The sequence below is a fragment of the Emys orbicularis genome, chromosome 6 (assembly GCF_028017835.1).
Source record: "Emys orbicularis isolate rEmyOrb1 chromosome 6, rEmyOrb1.hap1, whole genome shotgun sequence".
Classification (NCBI taxonomy): Eukaryota; Metazoa; Chordata; order Testudines; family Emydidae; genus Emys; species Emys orbicularis.
In genome coordinates, this window is record NC_088688.1 from 55,310,715 (window position 1) to 55,323,747 (window position 13,033).

General features: G+C 44.8%; 1 protein-coding gene across 1 annotated transcript in view; it reads left to right on the forward strand.

The window, feature by feature from the left end:
- The first annotated feature begins 275 nt into the window (after positions 1-275).
- RASA1 (RAS p21 protein activator 1) overlaps positions 276-13,033 on the forward strand; it is a 113,043-nt gene continuing 100,285 nt past the window's right edge. Inside the window, exon 1 of the mRNA XM_065406508.1 lies at positions 276-700. Coding sequence (XP_065262580.1) covers positions 276-700 — 425 coding nt within the window. The remainder of the gene's footprint in view (positions 701-13,033) is intronic.

Genomic DNA, 13,033 nt, shown 5'->3' on the forward strand with positions numbered 1-13,033 from the left:
GCCTGTTCCGAAGCTGCGCTCGCTGCGGGCGAGCGGGCGGGGTGAGTCTCCGCGGGAGCCGCTCCCGTCCCGGCCGCAGGGGGATGAGGCAGCCGCGCCGTGGCTCTGCCGCGCTGCCCTGAATCCAGCCCCCCGCCCAGCCGGGTATTGTTCGCAGCCGCCGCCGGGGAAGTTCGCTCGTCCCAGTCCCGGCTCCGCTCCCCGCTGGGGCGGGGCGGGAGGTCTCGGCCCCTCGGTCGCCTCCTCCCCGGCGTGCGGAGGGGGCGAGGCTCACCATGATGGCGGCCGAGGCTCCAGGCGAGGAGGGCGGCTCGGCGAGCGCCGCCGGGGAGCCGGGGCACTGCCCTGCCCTGTGCCGGGGCAAGGGGCCGCAGGGCTCCGGCGCGGGTAGCCCGGGCGCCGGCCCCCCTTTGTGCCCGGCGCTGGGACTCCTGGCCCGGGGCTCGGGGCCTGCTCCTCCGGCGGCGGCAGGCGGCGCGGTGGCCGCCGGGCTGGAGCAGGAGATGCCCAGGGGGGCGCTTGCCCCGCAGGAACCCGGCCCAGCAGGAGGTCCGGCCCCTGGGGGCTTCCCGCCGCTGCCGCCCCCGCCGCTGCCGCTGGTAGGGGGGCTGGGCACCGTGGATGAAGGAGACTCGCTGGACGGGCCGGAGTACGAAGAGGAGGAGGTGGCCATCCCGCTCACTGCGCCCCCGACTAACCAGTGAGTAGCTGCCCCCTCCGTTCCTGGTCGCCCCGCTTGCTGCCCCTCCGAGGGGGACGGGAGCCGGCTCTGCGGCGACTCTCGCTCCCTCCCCCTCCCCCTTTCCCAGTGGAAAGTGTGTGTCAAACTCCGGCCAGGCCCTGAAAGTTTTGCACTCGCCCCCCGGGATCCCGTTTAAATAGACCCAGTCAGTTGCTTGTATGGAAAGTGCTGAAGTATTGGCGCTGAGGGCTGCTGGAATCTGTGTTTTCATCGGGGGTGGATCCTCAGCCTGGACAGCGGCTGACTTGCATGGACTAAAGCACATAAGAACGGCCATACTGGGTCAGACCAATGGTCAATCTAGCCCAGTGTCCGCTCCTGTCTTCTGACAGTGGCCAATACCAGGTGGTTCAGAGGGAATGATCGGAACAGGGCACTTGTGGTGATCCATCCCCTGTCGTCCAGTCCCAGCATCTGACAGTCTAAGGCTTAGAGACACCCAGAGCATTGGAAAGTCTGAAACGTTCCTGTGCTCCCCAAGTAGAGTTGGATGTTTTCAGAGTCTCATGTTTAAAATGAACAAAGAAATTCTCCAGGGAGCTAGGAAAAACAGTATGGCAAACACTCAGCTAGATATTTGATTTAGTCTTCTGGGTTTTCAGTACTAATTGCAGTACTGTGAATCTTCACAAATGGTAAATAGTACCACAAAAGGAATGGGAAGCTCAGATGATTATTAAACTAGACCTTAGGAAGCTTTGTCAATTTTTTGGGAGCATTTTTAGACTCTTCCAAAATGTAGTAGTAAATAGTCATTGTGAGACTATAGATATACCATAAGAAAACCTTTCATATGCATGCTGTGTAGAACTACACACAGAAAATTTTATAGATTGTACCTTTTTAAAGTTGATGTAATTAAATGTCTTTGCATTTTAAAGTACTGGTATTTATTTTTCATAAGCAATGAATTTAATAGCATGGTGTTCAGCTGACTTTAAAGGTGTTTGTGTTTAATTGGATTGTTTGAAAAGTATTGGGAATTGAGTAACAGCAATAGCAGGTGTTTTACAGTAAGATTTCACTGTGCTTGTCCTTCCATTAGCTCAATAAGGATTCCTGTAGTGTTGATAAAATATTAAGGGAAATCTTACCTGTTATCCAGGACAACGGTTGTGTTTTATATATATTCTGTTATCTGATACTTGCACACACATCATTAGTGTGCAGCATTTGTGTGTACAATTAGTGATAACTCTAAAGGGAAGAAATCAGGAGGTACTAATAACCCACTTGTAAGGTGTCTAAAGGTTTACATAAAGCAATTTCAAGGTTTATATTAGGACAGACAATTACACTGAAGTGTGTCTGTTTATTGTCCCAGAAACAAAATTGTTTGATGTTTTTTAAGTTGGTATTTAGGAATCAAGCATTAACTAAGTTAAGGTGAATGTTTATATTTTGGATAAATTAGAGCTATAAGGCATAAAACGTATATTTTACAATGGAAAATAACATTCAGATTGGTGCTGGTAATGTTTATCCAAGCTGGTAATGTTTATCCAAGAATGTTCTAATGTAGTCTTGACAGTTTGTCAGATGAAAGAGTTGTGTTCATTTGCACTTTCTACAATATTCATCATTCTTGTGTTTAACTTTAAATTCTTCTTGCCTTGTTGTGTGCATGTGAATTTAGGGCTTTCAGAAGCTTCCTCTATTTCCTACTCCCCTTCTCCCCCACAATCATTTACCCATTTCATGCTGAAAAGATGCAAAAGCTGCCTCTTGTTTTGTGTGTATAAAGATAAAATGAAATTTGCATAGCTATAAAATATACCTTATCCTAGTCTTCTGTACTTCTGCCTGACAGGAACTGAATGAGTTTTTTAAATAAAGTAAATAAAATAGACTAGCATATACTTCTGTGGAGGCTCTTGTTTAGTACCAATACAGGAGGAAAAAATCTTTTGCATCCTATAATAGCTCAGATATCAGAGACCGTTAAAGATCCACATGAATTCTAGTCTTTTTCCAGGGTTCAGGATGATAATGGCATAAGTATACAAGGCGTAGCCATTGTACAAGAATGAGGGCATAGAGTTTAATATAAAACATGTTTTTTAACCTTATCAGTCTTTCCAATGATTGATTGATTGATTGTAACAGTTCCTGAAGATCAGGGCCTCATTATTTTAAGAACTGTAAAAACACATAGTAAGAGACAGTCCTGGCCACAAAGAGATTAAAAAAAAAAAAAAATCTAAATTGAACAAAGGATGAGAAGGGAAATGAAGGCACAGAGACGTGAAGTGACTTGTCCAAGGTCACACAGTAAGTCACTGGTAGAAGGAGAACCTAGACTTCTGACTCCCAGTTCATTGCCTTGTCTGCTAGACAATACTGCCTCTCTTCGGCTGTAAACATATTTCTCAAATGGCAGTATAGGCAGATACCTTGAAAGTGCCTATTGTTTTTGGAATTATTGTGTTAGGGGATTGGGTGGCTATTTAGAGCTCTGAATAATCACTAATCTAAAATAAATTTCATTGTGACTGCCAACACTTTATTAAATGTAACCAATTTCTACAATTCTGTCGCAGAACAGGATAAATTTGTGGGCATGACAGCAATGTACTAATTCTGACATGTTCTCTAATCTACTGCAAAGCAGTAACTTTATAGATGTATCCTTTTCAAAGACTAAGAAGGCGCCAATCTCCTGTTCATGTGAAAGACCCAAACAAATGGGAAATCACGTGATTGTACAGGAAAAAACAGTGACACTGAATTTACACAAAGTAAACAGACTAAGGAAAACTTACCCATTTCCAATCTTTGTTATAGTAATTTTAGGTGTCGCTGAAGTTGACAGTACCTTGTATCCTTCCCAGCACCAGCACCACCCTTTTTTGTAGAGTGCAAACAAAAGTGCCTTTTATTGCTGATAATCAATAAATTATGACTTGACCACTTATGAGACTAGGATTTAATATGTGCTCCTAAGGGTTGTTTCTTCTTTAGCAGTATATTGTAAGGCTCTGAGTAAAGAATGTCTTTAATATTAGTTGATCTCTCAAAATGTAACTTATAAGAAACAAAATAAGGATCAATATTCTACATCAATTTATAACAATAAAGCAGGTCTAAATTACAGGTTTAATTACTGTTCCTTTAGAGCTAAATTAAACATTAACCTCTTAAAACATGATCACAATTTAAATTTTGAAAGCAAAGTTATTCTAATATTCCACTAGTTTAAAGACAACTGCAACTGCAAACTCCACCCTTTCCCACTTCCCACTAGCTAATTCATCCCTTTTATAGGGGGAGTGTATTGTGGTTTGCTCATGTTCAGTAAATGTAACCTTTTTATTCTTTTAATAAAATATTTTACATATGTATCAAAGGTTGGGGGTGCTTCTTGTTACTACTGGTGATGGTCTTGGTGATGGTTACTCTTGGGTCTGGAGTAGGAGGCAGTATATTTTATGTAACAGTAGCCACTAGTAGTGGTTTCCTTCTGCAAGCATCCTGGTTGAGGGCTGAATTAAACTGGTGGAGTTAGCAACCTGGTATCCAAGCATTACTGGAAAAGATGCTACAGACCTTGTTTGGGGAACTGCTGATATACAACCTTCTTTGCTAGCCTTGAGGGTTATTGAACCTTACCGTGAGATTCTACTTTGAAGAATAGCTTTCTATGCAGAACACTGTTTGGCTTCATATATTTATAATTTCCAGATATTTTATCTCATGTTACCAGTATAAAGATGCATCTTCCAACTTCTAGTCAGGAAAACTAAACCTGGAATCTAAAAGTAAAATCTATTCTTCCTCATTTGTATATTGTCACCAGTAATAAAGCTGCTGCAGACCAAACACTCTGCATAGTTACATCTATGTGTATGTCTATACTGCATCTAGGAGCAAGCCATCCAGCACAGGTAGACAGACTCATGCTAGCAAAGCTGGAGTTAGAGCACTAAAAATTGCAGTGTGAACATTGCAGCTCTGGTGGAGACTCAGGCTCTCCACCCAAGCTCAGTCCAAGGGGGTCAGGTGGGCTTGAAATCCTGAGCTGCCACCCCAGCTGCAACATCCACATTGCTATTTTTAGCATGCTAGCTTGAGCTTGGTTGGAAAAGTCTGTCTTCCTATGCTCGGAGGCTTGCTCCCAGCAGCAATGTAGACATACTTTGAGGTCTTTATAAGTGTACTAGTTACATGGAAACTAATGCAAAGGAAGACAGGGGTAGGGAAGTGAAGCGTGGACGAGCGCTGCACTTCTTACTAGGATGCCTTAAATGTACTCTTCTGAGAGAAGGTGTGTTGCTCTTGTTTAGCTTGGAGCTTCCTTTACCCCATACCAGCTATTAGGAGAAAGGGGGAAAGTTTCTCTTTCGTACCTCTACTTTCCTGGACGTTGGAAAAGGAGGGAGGGGAAGAGAAGGATTTTCTGTTTATTTTTACCCCCAAATTCTCTTGCTCCAAAAAGCTGAGACCTTGTCTATGCTACAGGTTACTTTGATATAACTTACATTGCTTGGGGTGTGAGTAATCCACAACCCTGAGTGACATAAATTATATCAACCTAAGCGCCGGTGTAGACAGTGCTATGTCAGGAAAGCTTCTCCCGCCATGCTACTGCCTCTCATGCATCTCCACCACAAGTGCTAAAGTGGCACAGCGAAATCAGTGCTGCTGTAAGTGCTGTAGTGTAGATGTACTGTAACCTGAGTGAAATTACTAAGAATTGGATCAATTTCATGTCTTCATAAACCAGGGGTTCTGGGGATCACGAGGTTATTACATGGGGGGGTCGTGAGCTGTCAACCTCCACCCCAAACCCCGCTTTGCCTCCAGCATTTATAATGGTGTTAAATTAAAAACCACTTTTTATATATTTATAAGGGGTGGGGTCTCACTCAGAGGCTTGCTATGAGAAAGGGGTCACCAGTAAAAAAAAAAAAGGTTTGAGAGCCACTGTCATAAACTCTTTGAACAGCAAGTGTGAAACTGATCTGAGTGTTGTATCTTTCCTTGTTCTGCTGCAGAACTGACAATAGCAAATACATACTCGGTTCTTTATTGCTGGGTAATGGGGATGAGGTGTTTGAAAAAAGGAGAATGCTTTCCTCACTTCCCTGGCCCTGTTGAAGCTGCTTCTGTAGCTGCTGCCTCCACCTCCTCCTGTCCCCCATCTCCCTTGAAAAGAAGCGTTTCCAATAGTTTTGGAGGATGCTGTCTAGTCTGTTGCTTTCTGTAGCAGTACTATTGAATTTACAAGAATTTGGTCAGTTTTACACTGGCATAGCAGTAGTAAAGCTGACAAGGTTCTTCTGCTACTGACACCTTTAAATCAACACTGTAAAACTTAGAAGTTCCAGTATTTGCAAAGAATTTTCACTTTTATATGGTACATTTTTTGAATAGTGATTATCAGAAGATGCTTGTGTTGAATTTGAACAGAGCACCACTAGCTTTATAGAATAAAATTGCTTGTCATAAAATTGTGTTCAAAATGTATCCCAAACTGATATCTTTACTGACTTTTTTTTGTTACCTGTTGAGACAAAATACTAAATAATAAAAGATGGTGAAGAAAACAGCTAAAACATGAGACTGTAGTGTGTGGGAGAATGTTAAACAAATAAAGTGGAAGTGGAAGTGAAACATTATTATATCTGATTTTAGTGTGAAGTGTAGGTTTCATCAAATGAGTGTAATAAGTAACAGTTACAAAATTCTATAGCACTTCCGTCTGTTTCAGCAGCACGGGTGAGAGAATGTGTGCGCAGTTCTACAGTAGAAGAATTGCTGGTGTCCATACATTTAAAAATTCTAGAGCATAAAATCACCTTTTTGGTAATTACATTTATGTATGCTGGAGAATTCAATGCAAGTCCCAGGAAATAGTCTTAATGTCATACATTGGTTTTTCTGTAGAGAAACAATAAATGATAATAAATAAATAATGAAAATAAACTTCACACACACACTAAAAAGAGACAAATTATATTTGTCTCTTTTTAGTGTGTGTGTGAAGTTTATTTTCCCTCTCTTTAGCAAATTGATGTGGTAAACTGATAAAAATATCTACAAATGAAGTTTTTCATTGTACCTTTCTGTTCTTCTTAAGTAATGTATTTTGTCTTATCAAAACCTGATCCTGGGGTATAATGGAAAGAGAAGAAAACTTTGTTCATTTTTGTAAAATTGTACATCTGTGTGCTCAAGTTTAAGATTACATGTCTGTGAAGAACATGCTTTTGTATAGTAACTTATTGTCAATCTGGATGGTTTTTTGGCCAGATGAACTGGGGCAGCATGAATACGACCAGGTTTCATGATTTATAACTAATTACAAAGTAGAATGTTTGTTTGTGAAGATGTTCTTTAGAATCATAGAAGATTAGGGTTGTCAAGCCAGGCCTTAAAAACTTCTAAGGATGGAGATTCTACCACCTCCCTAGGTAACCCATTCAAGTGCTTCAGCACCCTCCTAGTGAAATAGTGTTTCCTAATATCCAACCTAGACCTCCCCCACTGCAACTTGAGACCATTGCTCCTTGTTCTGACATCTGCTACCACTGAGAACAGCCTAGCTCCATCCTCTTTGGAACCCCCCTTCAGGTAGTTGACGGCTGCTATCAAATCCCCCCTCACTCTACTCTTCTGCAGACTAAACAAGCCCAGTTCCCTCAGCCTCTCCTCGTAAGTCATGTGCCCCAGCCCCCGATCATTTTCGTTGCCCTCGGCTGAACTCTCTCCAATTTATCCACTTCCTTTCCCTAGTGAGGGGCCCAAAACTGGATGCAATACTCCAGATGTGGCCTCACCAGTGCCAAAGAGAGGGGAATAATCACTTCCCTTGATCTGCTCGCAATGTTCCTACTAATACAGCCCAATATACCGTTAGCCTTCTTGGCAACAAGGGCACACTGCTGACTCATATCCAGTTTCTCATCCACTGTAATCTCCAGGTCCTTTTCTACAGAACTGCTGCTTAGCCAGTCTGTCCCCAGCCTGTAGCGGTGCCTGGGATTCTTCCGTCCTAAGTGCAGGACTCTGCACTTGTCCTTGTTGAACCTCATCAGATTTCTTTTGGCCCAATCCTCCAATTTGTCTAGGTCACTCTGGACCCTATCCCTACCCTCCAGGGTATCTACCTCTCCCCCTAGCTTAGTGTCATCTGTGAACTTGCTGAGGATGCAATCCAACCCATCATCCAGATCATTAATAAAGATGTTGAACAAAACCGGCCCCAAGACCGACCCCTAGGGTACTCAGCTTGATACCAGCTGCCAACTAGACATCGAGCCGTTGATCACTACCCCTGTTAATCTAGCCAGCTTTCTATCCACCTTATAGTCCATTCATCCAATCCATACTTTTTTAACTTGCTGGCAGGAATAGTGTGGGAGACCCTATCAAAAGCTTTGCTAAAGTCAGGCTATATCATGTCCACTGCTTTCCCTATATCCACAGAGCCATTTAGTCCTCATTTGTTTTACTACAACAGAAATGTGATATTAATATATTCTTCATGTTCAAGACTATCTTGTCTTGCTGTTTTAAAAAAAAAAGTGAAAGCAAGATAGGAAGTTAAATAATATGTAAAACTACAATTTTTTTAAAGGATGAGGTACAAAATGTAAAAATGGAAGCTTCAAATCTAAAAACAAAAATAGAGTGGCATTTGAGGATGGGAAAAGTTCAAAGAACGATGTGCAGGTTTTTGGTGAAAGAACAAACATTTACTTGATCTAAATAGTAAATAGAGAATTTGATTATGTGCTCTGTAGTTTTTTTTTAAATACATATTTGTGAAGATAATTCATATATAATGCATAAGCCACAGCTGAATAAATTTGCCAGAGAATGGGCTTCTCACCTATATAGCCAACAGATTCCAGTGTATCATGCCTTTTCTCTTTCCCTCACCTCTTCCCAGCCTCTGGGGGGGAAAAAAGATACCCATTTTTCCACCAGGTACTCTTTCTTGGACCTGGAAGTTAGAAATTGGCTTGATGCTCCAAAGCGTGAGCATTTCTCTCTATTTTTATACAATCTCATGTTTTCTATATACATTTTTAATCCCTTCCATTGTAGGATATTTAGGAAAACTGCTCTACAGAAAGATACATTCCTAAAGGATAACTTCAATTGCTGCTTCCAATTTAGGAAGTTTCTTAAACTCTTGTAGTGTAGTTTCCCCCTTAGGCTATGGTTATACTTCCTGTAGAAAATGCATCCAGCCACAGGTCCATCAGTGGCTAAGAAATCAAATTCCTTTCATCAGATCCCAAAGAGGGGCTTAGAGTTGTTACTCTTATCTTACCTTTTGCTCCTGGGTAGTTTCAGCAGCTTTTGAGACCTGGTCTACAGACAGTTAGGGATACGTGTGGGTTTGGTTTGGTTTGGTTTTGTAATCTACAATAGAACCTCAGAGTTTCAAACACCAGAGTTATTACCTGACCGGTCAACCACACACCTCATTTGGAACTGGAAATATGCAATCAGGCAGCAGCAGAGACCCTTTCCCCCCCCCCCCCCCCCCCCCAAAAAAAAGCACAAATGCAGTTCAGTACTATGTTAAAAGTAAACTACTAAACAAATAAAGGGTAAGTTTTTAAAAAAAATTTTTGACAAGGTAAGGAAACTTTCTGTGCTTGTTCCATTTAAATAAAGATCGTTAAAAGCACCATTTTTCTTCTGCATAGTAAAATTTCAATGCTGTATTAAGTCAAAATTCAGTTGTAAACTTTTGAAAGAACAACCATAATGTTTTGTTCAGAATTATGAACATTTCAGAATTACGAACAACCTCCATTCCTGAGGTGTTTGTAAATCTGAAGTTCTACTGTAAAAAATTCTACTGTGTAAAAAAACAAAACAAAAACAAAAAAATATATAGTGGTACAACCCCCTAGTGTGGATGCAGTTTTATATCTATATAAAGGTGACTTAGAGCTTGTTTACACTACAGCTGATGTCATTCAGGGGGGTGAATAAGGCCTTTGGCTACACTTGCAGATGTACAGCGCTGTGAGTTAAACCTGACTTCGTGCAGCTGAGTAGGGAAAGCGCTGCAGTCTGTCCACACTGACAGCTGCCCAGCGCACTGTCGTGGCCACATTTGCGGCAATTGCAGCGCTATTGGGAGCGGTGCATTATGGGCAGCTATCCCACAGAGCACCTTTTCCCATTCTGGCGCTGTGGGTTGTGGGAAGGGGGCGTGGGTGCGGGGCATTCTGGGTCCTGTCCCAGTGCCCCGTGATGCATCGCTTCGCATCCCAGAAATCCCTTTGTTTCCGTTCACCTTTGGCGCCATCTTTCAATGGTTTCTGTGCAGCGCGATCTGTCTGTGGGAAATGGAGCCCGAACTGCTGAGGCATATGCTGACTTATCTCGCCAGCATGTCACGTTTGGTTGTCGAACTATTCCTTAAGATCTAAAGTGACAGTGAGAGTGAGGAGTCCGACGATGCTATCGAGCCACGTAACGCGTACGACACGAAATTGCTTGTGGCATTCACGGACATGCTCAGCACCGTGGAACGCCGCTTTTGGGCTTGGGAAACAAGCACCGAGTGGTGGGATCACATCGTCATGGAAGTCTGGGATGACGAGCAGTGGCTGCAGAACTTTCGGATGAGAAAAGCCACTTTCATGGGACTGTGTGAGGAGCTTGCCCCCACCCTGCGGTGCAAGGACACGAGATTGAGAGCTGCCCTGCCAGTGGAGAAGCGGGTGGCTATTGCAATCTGGAAGCTGGCAACTCCAGACAGCTACCGGTCGGTCGCAAATCAGTTTGGAGTGGGAAAGTCGACCGTTGGAATTGTGTTGATGCAAGTTTGCAAGGCCATTAATCGCATCCTACTCAGAAGAACCGTGACTCTGGGTAACGTGCAGGAAATAGTGGATGGCTTTGCACAAATGGGGTTCCCTAACTGTGGAGGGGCGATAGATGGGACGCACATTCCTATTCTGGCACCACCCCACCTAGGATCTGAGTACGTTAATCGGAAGGGGTATTTCTTTATGGTTCTCCAGGTGCTTGTCGATCACCGTGGGCGTTTCATTGACATTAACGCAGGCTGGCCTGGAAAGGTGCATGACGCACGCATCTTTCGAAACACTTGGCTGTTCAGGAAGATGCAGGCCAGGACTTTTTTCCCAGAGCGGAAGATCACGGTAGGGGAAGTTGAAATGCCCATTGTGATCCTTGGAGATCCCGCTTATCCGTTAATGCCGTGGCTCATGAAACCCTACACTGGGAGCCTTGACAGCAGCAAGGAACGGTTCAACTACAGGGTGAGCCGGTGCCGAATGACTGTGGAGTGTGCCTTTGGCCGTTTAAAGGGCCGCTGGCGATCTCTGTATGGGAAGCTGGACTTGGCCGAAAACAGCATCCCCGCGGTTATATCTGCGTGCTGTGCCCTCCATAATATTTGTGAAGGGAAGGGTGAAAGCTTCACTCAGGCATGGACCTCTGAGGTTCAACACCTGGAGGCTGAATTTGCACAGCCAGAGAGCAGGGCTATTACAGGGGCCCAGCGCGGGGCTGCAAGGATTATGGATGCCTTGAGGGAGCAATTTGAGGCTGAAAACCAGCAGTGATATCTGGTGCCCTGCACGGGAGTAAAGTGCAGTAGTTCCAATCTTTAGGAATCAGTGTCTGCTAAGCAGACTTGCAGTGCTTGTTTATTTCCTGGGCTAAGGAGTCTTTTACTTTATGCAATAATAAAGAATGTTTTCAAAGCCAAAGAATCCATTTATTGAAAAGAAAAAAATTATTTATTGAAAAGAAACAAGGGGGTGGAGTGGGGAAAGGTACAATCACAGATTCGCGTATGTCCTGTCTGGTGTGCTGTGCAGTGAGTGCTGCACTTCAGGACAGCTATACTGCATGGTGATGGGGGTTGAGTGCAGAGGGTAAGGGTCGTAGTTTTTCAGGGCTGGGTGGTGAAGATACTGGTGTTGAAGGCAGCGGGTGGCATGAAGAACACGGAAGTTGGGGAAAGTGGGTTGGAGGTGACCGTGGGGCACAACGGAAAGAGCTTTGGGACAAGGGCTGTAGCGGGGGGTGGCGTTTGCGTTTGCAGTACTGCTCCTCTTTCTGCATGGCTACGAGCTCTTGGATAGCTTCTGCTTGGCACTCCAGGATGCTTGTGAGACGATCCATGCTTTGCTGCAGGTGCTCCGTGCTTTGCCGCCGGTGCGCTGCGTTTTCCTGGCGGATCCTGCTTTCTCTCTCCCTCCAGTTCTGTGCTTTCTCATTCTCTTTAATAGATTGCCGCATGACTTCTTGCAGCATGTCTTCTTTGCTTTTTCGCGGTCTCTTCCTGAGTTTTTGCAGTCTCTGAGCAGGCGATAAGAGGGACGGCTCAGGTCTCAAGGTTGATGCTGCTGTATAGGCAAAATGCAACATTTAACAGAGGCAGCATTGTTTATACCAGACAGAGTAATGATTCCCCCTGCACTTAAGGAGTAGAAAACACACAGGGTCTACACAATAGCATAATTTTCCTGTCCGAAACAGAGCACACACATCCCACGGGAGCCTCAAAATGGTGAGTAAGGGGGACTGATTGTTTCAGGGCTGCACTGTCCTCTGGGTTTCTGTGCCTTTGGGAGAGCCAACAGCTTCAGGGGGCACCTACACTGAACACTGTCCCAACATTTTCCACAGGAGTTCGTCCTGGACGATATCTCGCTGCTGAGGGTGACCTGGGAAGCAAGGGAGGGTCTTCTACTGCAATGCGGCTTCCGCCCTGGCCCATATGCAGCTTGCCTATGTGAAGCAATGGTCCCCTCGCGGCACAGTGGCGTGGACACGTTAGCCTGGCTGGGACAAGGACCACAGTGGCTCTCCCGATAAACCTGCACAAGTGCATTGCACACGTTCTGGATGAGACATTCGAGGAGATTACCAAGGCCGATTACCGCGATGTGATAAACCACATCAATGCGCTATTCCGCATCTAGGCATGCATGCCTAACCCTCCTCTCCCAAAGAGTCCGCACCGAAAAAATTCCTTCCCGAAAAAAAAAGCCGCTTACCGGGAACCTGCTCTTCTGTTTGTCCTCCACCAAGTACCGGCCGCTGCGACTGGCTACCTTCCTCCTGGCTCGAGAAGAGCTCCTGGCTGTATGGCTCCAGGGATTCCGGGGTGTCTCCATCCGGCCCACCACCATCACTCCCGTTTTCCTCCTCCTCCTCCCCCCACCCCCACACACCGGCTCTGAAGTGTCCATGGTGGTGCTCGGAGTGGAGGTGGGGCTAACCCCAAGTATCGCATCCAGCTCTTTGTAGAATCGGCAGGCTGCGGGGGGAGCACCCGAGCGG